The sequence below is a fragment of the Orycteropus afer genome, unplaced genomic scaffold (assembly GCF_000298275.1).
Source record: "Orycteropus afer afer isolate SDZICR_OR568_19922 unplaced genomic scaffold, OryAfe1.0 scaffold00662, whole genome shotgun sequence".
NCBI classification, from domain to species: domain Eukaryota; kingdom Metazoa; phylum Chordata; class Mammalia; order Tubulidentata; family Orycteropodidae; genus Orycteropus; species Orycteropus afer.
The window spans coordinates 373,857-384,997 of NW_006922249.1; the positions used below are offsets into that span (position 1 = coordinate 373,857).

The 11,141-nt window shown below is 34.2% G+C and overlaps 1 protein-coding gene across 1 annotated transcript; it reads left to right on the plus strand.

Moving 5' to 3' along the window:
• The first annotated feature begins 74 nt into the window (after positions 1 to 74).
• On the plus strand, positions 75 to 2,429 carry ELOC (elongin C). The gene is made up of 2 exons (XM_007956759.2): positions 75 to 216; positions 2,239 to 2,429. The coding sequence occupies exons 1-2, from the start codon at positions 117 to 119 to the stop codon at positions 2,427 to 2,429; spliced, it is 291 nt and encodes a 96-aa protein (XP_007954950.2). The 5' UTR covers positions 75 to 116.
• The last annotated feature ends 8,712 nt before the right edge of the window (positions 2,430 to 11,141 follow it).

An 11,141-nucleotide genomic window follows, 5' to 3' on the forward strand; every position in this document is an offset into this window, starting at 1 on the left:
ATCTATCACATAGTTTGTACTTATTTTTAACAAACCATGTCATTCAAAAATCACTTCACTACTTTACTTTAGATGGAGAGGAGAAAACTTATGGTGGCTGTGAAGGCCCAGATGCCATGTATGTCAAATTGATATCTTCTGATGGTCATGAATTCATTGTAAAAAGAGAACATGCGCTAACATCAGGAACAATAAAAGCCATGTTGAGTGGCCCGGGTGGGTAGATTTCTTTATTTTATCTTCATATATCTGTACTTTTAATGTTTGATGGTTATATTTTTAATTTGAATTAAATAACTCATAACATTGAAAGAGAGAGTAACTGTTGTACCATTATTGCATGATTATCTTACACTGGAAAATACTCATTTCTCTTATTTCCTCTTTTCAGTTATTTACCCAGTAAGTTTCAGTAAGACTGAATCGATTATTTTGTAATAGGAAGGTTTGCTTCCCTACAGTAGTATCCATGTTCACCTTATTCACCACAGAAGGACTCTGATTAATGATATGTGCTCCTGATTTACATACGAAGTTTATCTATAGTAAACCACCTCCCAAATTCCTATTCTTAATCTTTTTTTTCCCCGTTTTTTTTTTTATTGAGGTAAAATCCCTATAACAAAGTTAACCATTTTGAAGTATACAATTCAGTGGCATTCAGTACATTTATAGTATTTTGTAACTTTCCCTTCTGTCTAGTTCTAAAACATTTTTATCACCCAGTAAGTAAAATCATACTCATTAAGCAGTCATTCCTCATTCCCTACGTCCCACAGCCCTAGCACTCACTGATTTGCTTTCTGTTTCTATGGATTTGCCTATGTTTCATATAAATGCATCATACAATATGTGGCCTTTTGTGTCTAGCTTCTTTCATTTAGCATAGTATTTTCAAGGTTCATCCTCTTTGTAACATGTATCAGTACTTCATTCCTTTTTATGGCTGAATAATACTACGTAATGTGAACATACCATAGTTTGTTAATCCATTTATCAGTTGTAGACACTTAGTTCCCACTTTTTGGCTATTTTGAATAAGGCTGTTAATGAACTCAAGCATGTATTTGAATGTACTGTTTTAAATTCCTTTGGGTATATACATAAGAGTGGTGATTGCTAAATGCAAAGGATAGTGGGAATAGTGACTAATAGTGATTAATGGGTATGGAATTTTGGGGGGTAGGAGTAATGATGAAAGGGTTTTATAACTGGATCAAGGGGGTAGTTGCACTCCATTGTAAATGTACAAAATGTCACTGAAATTGTGTGCTTTAATGTAGCTAATTTTATGTTATATGAATTTCACCTCAATAAAAAAAGAAACACTAATGTCTAGTATGTCAAAGGCTTAATTAAATGCCTATCGGTGGTAATACTTTTATTCAAAGAAGAGAGTTTTAGTTATTGGCAAACCAGATTTTACCTCATTGTTGTCAGTCAGTTGCTGAGTCCTTCTCTCCTACATCACTACTCTACCTCCAACCAATAGACTGTTACTAGGAAATTAAAAAAGAGCATTTTCAGAAAATGTTTTTAGATGTAAAATGCCTTTTGTATTCAGTACATAGTGCTAGTACCAGATTGCTAAGAAAAATTTTGTCTCTGTGAGTAAAGACTTAATGATACAACCTTTGTATAGCTAAAGAAATTTTAAGGATGACTGAAAAACAGTGTATGTAGTGTTATAGAAGGAAAGTGACTTAAAATATCAATCTTTCTTACTATTTTGTGTTTTGTATATTTGGCTCACTAGTGGAAAGCGCAATCAGAAAATCTATTATTTGTGCTAACTTTATTTTTATATGGCAATTCAGTAGAGCATAGGGCACCTGAGGACCCATAAAGACTTGATTCCCTGGACTGATTCTTGTAACAAAACAAAACAAAAAAACAGTTTAGCTTTTTCTGCTCTGAACAATCATGCCACCTAAGGTCTCAGGAAAAGCTACTTAATCTAACCCTCTGGGAAAGCATTAGAATTTTAAAATGCAGTCTTGAACTCAACAAGGCCTCAATTTCACATCTATAAAATTTGGAGGTAAGAATCTATAGGGTTATGTTTACCATCCTTTATTTTTTTAATGAACACAGTTGTGTAAGTAGATGTTGCTCAAATCTGTATATTTTGTTTATACAGAATATAAACAAAAAATATTTTGTTTATATTCTGTAATCAGAGCTAAGTATTTAATTTCATACTAGTAGTTCTATTAATGTGTTACTTTTGTTTTACAGGTCAGTTTGCTGAGAATGAAACCAATGAGGTCAATTTTAGAGAGATCCCTTCACATGTGCTATCAAAAGTATGCATGTATTTTACCTACAAGGTTCGCTACACTAACAGCTCCACCGAAATTCCCGAATTCCCAATTGCACCTGAAATTGCACTGGAACTGCTGATGGCTGCGAACTTCTTAGATTGTTAAATAAAATAAATTATAATAAACTGTTAACTTTTTTCAGTATTTAATACCCATAGTTCAATTAGTAATTTTTCGTATAGCATGTTGCCTGTATGCAATTGAACTATATAAAGTTCGTTGCAAAGCAGATTATCTTTTGTTCTTTTTGCATAGCAATCAGAGTTGAAATTTGTTTGCTGCATCAACAAATTAAGGACATTTTCACAAACTGAGGAATAAACACATTGCTGATTTGTAGGTGGTTTTGCCTTATCCTTTGGATATGAGTTTGAAAATTAGAGCAGTGATGATGTAGTTAAATGCTGAAATTTAGGCATAAATGAGCAAATTGTACAGGTAAATAAATAATGGGGCTAAGTATTTTTCTGTTTTTGGTGTTTTTTAAAAAACCTGATCTTATAGCCATCATTAACATTAGTAGAGTTAGACAAGTAATTGCATTATAGACATGTTTATAACTTAGCCAAAACATTGATTTTTATAACTTCCAAAGACATAATATTTGAAATTTCTTATGTGTCTTTTGATAAACTGCAGTATTGTTTAAATGTATCTTGTCTTTTTGTTTATTGCTACAATTTAAGAACTTCCTTTAAAAGCTCCAGATACAGCTTTTGGAGTAGTAGCTTTTAAGATCTGTATCCATATGGTCAACCAGTAAACTGCATTACTTTGATTTCTTGTGAATTGTACATTTTGGTCGATCCAAAGTATTGTACTGCCATTGACTTACATAAAGCTTCATTTGCAGTTACTCTTAAAAAAATCCCTAGTTGTGATTAGAATACTTGCAGTTACTTAATTATTTAAAAAGGCACACTGTGAACTTCATATCTTAAAAGCTAGACTTTTCTGAACTATTCTGGTCTTCCTCCATCTAGTTGAAATGTTAAAAAAATATGAAAAATATGGAGAAGTACAGTGAAAATTTATTATTAAGCACCTTGATATGCTACATGAATTATTTCCTAGTAAAGAAAATATATCTCAATAAATAAGATACCCATAGTTTTTGGTTCGTCTACTGAAACCAAACTCATAAGGAGGTCATTCAGCTTTCATATTAAGACGAAAAAAAGGAAAGACGACTGACAGAGCATCTCTGTAGTTAGGCACGGGAAAAGAAGCACTGGGATATGCATTATTACTACCTTAATAATAGAATATAGGTGTCATTGTAGGGTCTTTAAATTAAAATTTTTGCTTACATCTTCCAGGATTGGCTTAATATGAACCAGTTTTTCTAGAAACTGCACAAATCAAACATAAACAACCTAGATCTATAAAGGTAATTTTATGTTCTTAAAAAAATCTAAGCATTATGCTTTCCATCTTACTGAAAGTAGTTAAATATAAATGTTAATTGCATATATTTTAGTAACTTTGTAAGACATACTGGTACATATTTTAGTACAGAAGTTTATTCTGCTACTTGGTGACAAATAATGGCAATTATAAACCTAAATGATGATCTCAAAGGCCAAGGTAATAGTTAAAAATAAAGTTTAACTTTGATTGGTTTTAGTAGGTTACTTTGTGTGTTAGATCCAGAAGTAGCCTTAAATTTAAACATTAAATAGACCTAAAATGAAATTTAGGAAAATGTGTATATATTTTGGTAAATGGTACATGTTAATGATGACTGCATTGACTAAAAGGTATGATGAACACTTGATGTTTGTTTGATCTCTTTAGCCTTAATTTTCTCTTTTTCTGAAGATTCTTGAACTGTTTGCTTCAGTATATCTCACCATATTATTAAATGGTGGAAATTTTTATTTGGTTAAATTTAGGAGATAATTATTTTATGTAGCATTGAAACTTTCATTCTGTCATACTTGGTAGTAAACTTATCAAATATGTTTAACATCCTTCAATATTTTTTTCTGCACAGAAAATATTACAGCATCCTTTGTTTTATTCTAATAGTTCATTTTTGTACTGTTTATTTTCTGCTTCTGAGATTACTTATCTTTCAAGCAGGTATTATTGACAGTTAATGAACTCCCTACTTTTGAAGAGTCCTATTGATACTGAGAAATGTAATTTATTATAAGCAGTAAATTCAGCTCATGCTAACAGATAAATACATTTAGAGATACCTTTTTATGCATAGAGCTATCATCTTGGTGTGAATCACGTTGCTAAACTTACCAATTATTCTTTTAAAGTTGTACAATTATTCTGAGAAATAATATAAAATTGCTACAACAATGGAAGAGTATTTAAATTACCCCCAGTAGTCCCTAGTCTATAGAGGAAATGTCGGAACAAACTGACAAAGCTTGAATGTATTCAGACTTAGCAGTGCTAAGTTGAACCTCTAATTGGTTATGTCTAAGTTTGATGAAATACGGTCTGGTAGTCAGTAGATACCATTCATTTTATATATGTGGTATTTTATTTACAACATGTAAATCTGACTAAATGTAGGCCACTCATACTTGGGCTAAGATTTTATATTCCTGTTAGGATAAACGCTTGAATACTGTTCCTGATAGTTTGTTGGTTTAAACAAATATTTATTAGGCTAGAACTGTTTTGGTATTGATATATTAGACAGGGCACCAAACTGGGAGTTAGAAAGTCTGAAATCTTGGGCTGATTAGTCTTGTGACCTTGAACAAGTCAGTGGGCCTCAATTTTACATCTATAAAATTTGGAGGTGAGAATATAACTACCTTTATTTTTTAATGTACATGGTTGTGTTTGTAGATGTTTCTCAAATCCAAGATTTTGAAATTACAGATACAATCAGATTTGTATTGTGAACTAGAGATAAAATGGCTTTTAATATAAAGGCTATAAATTTCAGTTTTTGATGCTTTCAAATTAGTCATTAAGTATTCCACATAAGTACTAAATAAATTAGATCAATTTAGAATCCTTGAAGTTGTTTTATATTAACTATATTAACTCTGATTACCAGTAATTGGTGATACAAAGGGGATTTACATTTTCACACCAGTATATGCAGTGCCAGTTTTAGAACCTGACACTCATTCATGCACCTAGTAATGTGTCATCATTTAGCTGCAGATATAATTTCTTTATTTGTTGCTTCCACATTCTCCAGTTTTTTAAACTGGGAAATTTTAAAGTTGCTTTATGATAGACTTCCTTGCCTTACTCATCAAATTGTTCTATAAGAATTGTATTTGTTGTATGTTACTATTCTCATGTAGGAGTAAGTGGGGCATAGGTACAAATTTTTATTTCCCTTTGTAGTACTAGATGCTCGTCCTTTTTATATAAAAATATTTTATTACATTTGGCCTAGATGTGTTCTATTAAGACTTTTATTTATGATAGTTGCTTTATTATTCAGAAAAGCATGTAAAAAATGACAGGATAAGAAAATTGAAAGTTAGTGACTTTGTTCAATCAGAATTATCTAAAATCCTTTAATTAGAGCCTCCTGTTACTTTATGTAATAAAGCATGTGGTTACTTCCATACATACCAGCTGACCCAGATCCATTGTTAGGATTTTCACTATAGCATATTACATTTTCTTTTATTTTTTAATTGTGATTTGGGTGAAAGTTTACGGAGCAAATTCACTTTCCTTACAGCAGCTCACATACACTTTGTCTCATGACATTCACTGCAATTTCCCACAGTGCAACAGCTCCCCTCCCACTTCCTCCTCACAGTTACCTCTTCCCTGTGTCCTTCCCTCCCATGCACTCCTGCCCCCCACCAAGCTGTCTCCCTGTGCATACACAGCCCTTTTATTCTCCCGTGATTTTTCTCTCCAAGGAGTGTGTGTAGCTAATGTAAATGTTAAGCTCATATGGCCGTCTTTCGTTTGGCTGGAAGCCACAGGAATGGGTTCAGTTCTGGAGCTGAAAGCTAGCTGGGGGCCATAGTCTCAGTGGTGCTCTCAGGCTCTATCAGACTAGCAAACCTGGTCCCCCCCCTCCTTTATTTTCTTTTTAAATTTAATTTTTTTAGTTTTGTTCTACATTATTCTCCCACTTTATCCAGGCTCTCTCCTACACAGCATATTAAATTTTGATGCAGGCTTTTCAAATACGTTTTACATTTGCATCAATGTAGGGTCATTTCTAGTCTAGAGTATTGCAGGAGTCTATCAGTCTTGTATAATTTTGAAATGGAATGTACATTTTCTTTAGATGATCAATAATTTTGTCTTTTCATAATTTCAACTGTTTGAAAATCAGAAGTTTCTTACAGCTGCCATTTGAGCTCAGCCAATATGTACCTTGTTTTAAATTTTTAAAAATGATAATTCAATGTCACATGCTAATTTGCTGAGATTCTAGATCCAAATTGTAGTTCAGATTAATTAGAACAAATGCAGTGCTTAGATGCTAGAGACTGCAGATGAATGCTGTACCCAGAAAAGAAAGTCATAGTTATTAGAGTTGAAATAAACAATACACAGGATACTTAAGTGGTAGAATTGAGCTAAGATGTTAATGCATGAAGTGTGCCTATAAAATAAATGCTTTAAAAATATATAACATATCCAAATGAATATTATCCTTCACTTAATAGGGCTGTTGTTGCTCAAAATGTTTCTGGAACTGCCTTTAGAGCTTGTAATAAATACTCTTTTGAATAGCCTCCATGGTGGGAGATGCTTTGCTTTAAATACTATGCAGCAGTCAATAAATGTTTTAGATCCAAACCTACTGAATTAAGGTGAGTGGCCATGTTGGGTCAGGAAGAAGGTCACAGAACCAAGTTTAAAGCCTCAAACTTACCCTTGGAAATAAAAGTAGTTAAATTATTTTTCAATGTGACTTCATATACTCTTTTTCTAGTGTATTTATTGAAAATAATTTTCTGTGGTAAACTTTATTCAGTTTTCTTTGTTAAGGCAACACTGAACATTTGCTTTTATTGAAGTTACTGCATCAAAGTTGTAATTCACATGAGTTTTTATAAAATTTGTCTTGTAATACAAACATCATCTTTGTTACTTTGCTCAAAGTAGATCGAGTTGAAGCATTGTGCTCCTGGCATGTTGGCTTCTTGAATCATTATACTGAATGACAATTTTTCTGTTCTTCTGGACAAGAGTAATTTTTGCCTCATAAATATGTATCACCCATCCATAAATATTGACAGTACTCTTCAATGAGAACCTATTCCTAAGATGGGTAAATAAAGTTACATGGACTGGTGCCATGGCTATACTAGAATCATAAAAAGCCAAAAGCTTATTAAGCAGCAATTTAAGTTCTGTGATCTCTTTTTCTAAGCAGCTGTGTTTTCATTGCAGTGGCAATTTTTGCCCTATGTATATCTTCTAAAAACTAGATTGTGAGCCAGAGAGCAGGGATTGTGTTTTTTGAGAGGGTCATTTATCTCCAGTGCCTAGCACATTGCTTTACACATGGTAGGTGTTCAATAAATGTTTATTGAGTTGAGTCACATTCATTGGTATGTAAGAGTAGTGTCTTAATCATATTCCAGTCAGTTTAAAATTGTGTGTTCACTATAGATCTAAACTCTGTAGAAAAAAATATTTGTCCCACTTACTAAGTAAATGTGATGATGTACTGCCGTCAAGTTGGATCCTACTCATAGGGACCCCTCCTTAGGTTTCCAAGACGATATCACTATGGAAGTAGATTGCCCAGCCTTCCTTTCAAGGAGTGGCTGGTGGGTTTGAACCACCAGGCTGGTTAGCAGTCAAATGCCTTGGACACTACGCCACCAGAACTCATAAGTAAACCTAGTGGAGATGAATTAGAGAGTGCGTGTCTGCACATCATCCAGTCACACACACACAATACTGAATAGGAAGGCAGAAAGCTGGTTCTACATCATTGGTTGCCTATTTAGATTCTTGATGTTATCTCATGGAAATTAATAAGGGTAAGGAGGTTACATGAATAGGCAATAAGCACGTGAGAAAATGCTTCACTAGGGAAAAGCAAATCAAAACTAAGAGATACCACTCTTCACAACCGCTAACAGCCCCCACCCCCTCAAAAAAATCTTCCATGAGTTGTTCTAACTCATAGTGACCTCCATTGGGTTTCTGAGGCTATAAATCTTTACCAAAGTAGATCGCCCAGTCTTCCTCCAGTAACCACTAGCATAGCTATAATCTGAAAGAAGGAAAATAAGTGATGTGAAGAAATGAACTGTTATCCACTGTTGATGGTGTAAAATGGTGCACTACTATAGAAAGTTTGGCAGTTCTTTACAAATTTAAACATAGAATTATTTGACCCAGTGATCCCACTTATAGGTATATACCTAAGAAAAACCTTGTACACTAATGTTTATGGAAGCATTATTCGTAATAGCCAAAAAGTGAAAAACAAATGTCCATCAACTGATGAATGGATAAACAGCTCGTGGTATGTATATATACAGTGGAATAGGATTTAGCCAAAAAAGGAATTGAGTACTGATAAACGCTAGAACGTGAATCAACCTTGAAAATATACTAAAAAGCCAGCTAAAAAGGCCTCAAGATATATATGACATGTCCAGAATAGGTAAATCCAGAGGCAGTTAACTGATAGCTGCCAGAAGCTAGGGGAATAGGGAATAACTAATGGGCATGAGATTTTCTTTTGGGGTGGTAAAAATATTTTGGTACTAAGTAGAGGTGATGGTTACACAACATTGTGACAGTGCTAAAGGCCACCGAATATTTCACCTAAAAAACAAACTGGTCTTTCCCCTGCCTCTAAAGAAAGAATAGAACTTGCTTTTCTTTTTTCTAAACTTGCCATTTTTTTGTCTATAGGTTCAGTAACAACCAATTATGCTAAATATTTTTCATAGGTTAAGTGTAGGTATTGGTAGTTGTGATTCATAATGCATATATGTAATACCGACTGCTAGTAAAGTTTTCCACTCTAAAATTGCCAGTTTTATTAATCCACAAATCACTTTGGCTTCCTGAACTTTGTTTACTTCCACAAATGACAAATTTGGTTACTAGTTGATTTTCATCATGTTGAAGTTCCACTGCTTTGGTCCTCATGAAAAACGAGATTAGTAATATCTGCCTGCTTTTCCAGGAGCCTTGGTGGTGCAGTGGTTACACTTAGCTACTAAACAAAAGGTTGGCGGTTTGAATCCACAGCCACTCCGAGGAAGAAAGATGTGGTGCTCTGCATCCATAAAGGTTTACAGCTTTGGAATCACTATGGGGCATTTCTTCTCTGTCCTATAGGGTCACCGATTTGGAATTGACTGGGTGGCAGTGGGTTTGGGTTTTTTTTTCCTTCCAGAAGTGCTGATGAATAGACTAAAAAGCACATGGAAAAGCAACTTAAAAATTGTTAGATACGGTTGACTCACTTCTGACTCACAGAGACCCTATGTACAACAGAATGAAACACTCGTCCTGTGCCGCCATCACAATCCTTGTTGTGCTTGAGTTTATCATTGCAGCCACTGTATCAATCCATCTTATTGAAAGTCTTTTCCTTTTTTGCTGACCCTCTATACCAACCATGATATCCTTCTTCAGGGAATTGCATGCACTTTCTGACAACATGACCAAAGTAGATAAGGTCTGACTATTCTTGCTTGTAGAGAACATTCTGGCTGCACTTCATCCATGAGAGCTTTGTTCTTCTGGCAGTCTAGTATTTTCATTATTCTTTGCCAACACAATTCAAAGGCTTCAACTCATCTTTAGTCTACATTCATTGTGCAGCTTTTACATGCATATGAGGTGATTGAAAATACCATGCCTTGGGATAGGTACAACTTAATCTTCAAAGTGACATCCTTGCTTCTTAACACTAAAGAGGTCTTTTGATAGATTTCTTGACTGTTGCTTCCCTGGGTGTTCATTGTGGATCCAAGTAAAATGAAATCCCTGACTTCAATCTTTTCTCCATTTACCATGATGTTGCTTACTGGTTCATTTCTGAGGATTTTCGTGTTCTTTATGTTGAGGTGTAATCCATTCTGAAGACTGTAGTCTGAACTTCATCAGTAAATGTTTCAATTTGAACAAGCAGTATTGTCATCTGCATAACACAGGTGGTTAATGAGTTTTCCTCCAGTCCTGAAGCTGCGTTCTTCGCGTAGTCCAGATTCCTGGATTATTTACTCAACATACAGATGAGTTAAGTATGGTGAAAGGATGCAACCCTGGCATACACACTTCCTGAATTTAAACTATGGAGTTTGTTCTGTTTGAACAACAGCTTCTTGGTCTATGTACAGGTTCCTTGTAAGCACGATCAACTATTCTGGAATTCCTGTACTTCCCAATGTTACTCATAATTTGTTATGATCCACACAGTTGAATGCCTTTGCATAGTCAATAAAACAAAGGTAATTTCTGGTATTCTTTGCTTCCAGCCAGAATCCATCTGACATCAGCAATGATGATACCCCTCATTTCATATACTCTTCTGAATTTAGCTTGAATTTCTGGCAGTTCCCTGTCAATATATTGCTGCAACAGTTTTTGAATTATCCTCAGCAAAATTTTACTAGTGTGTGGTATTAATATTGTTTGCTAATACCCACATTCTGTTTGATCAGTTTTCTTTGGAATAGGCACACATACGGATCTCTTCAGTCAGTTGGCCAGGTAGCTGTCTTCCAAATCTCTTGCCATAAATGAGTGTACACCTCCAGCACTACATCAATTTGTTGAAATATTTCAGTGAGTATTCCCTTAATGCCTGGTGACTTGTTTTTCACTAACTCCTTCAGTGCAACTTGGACTTCTTCCATCAATACCATCAGTTCTTGA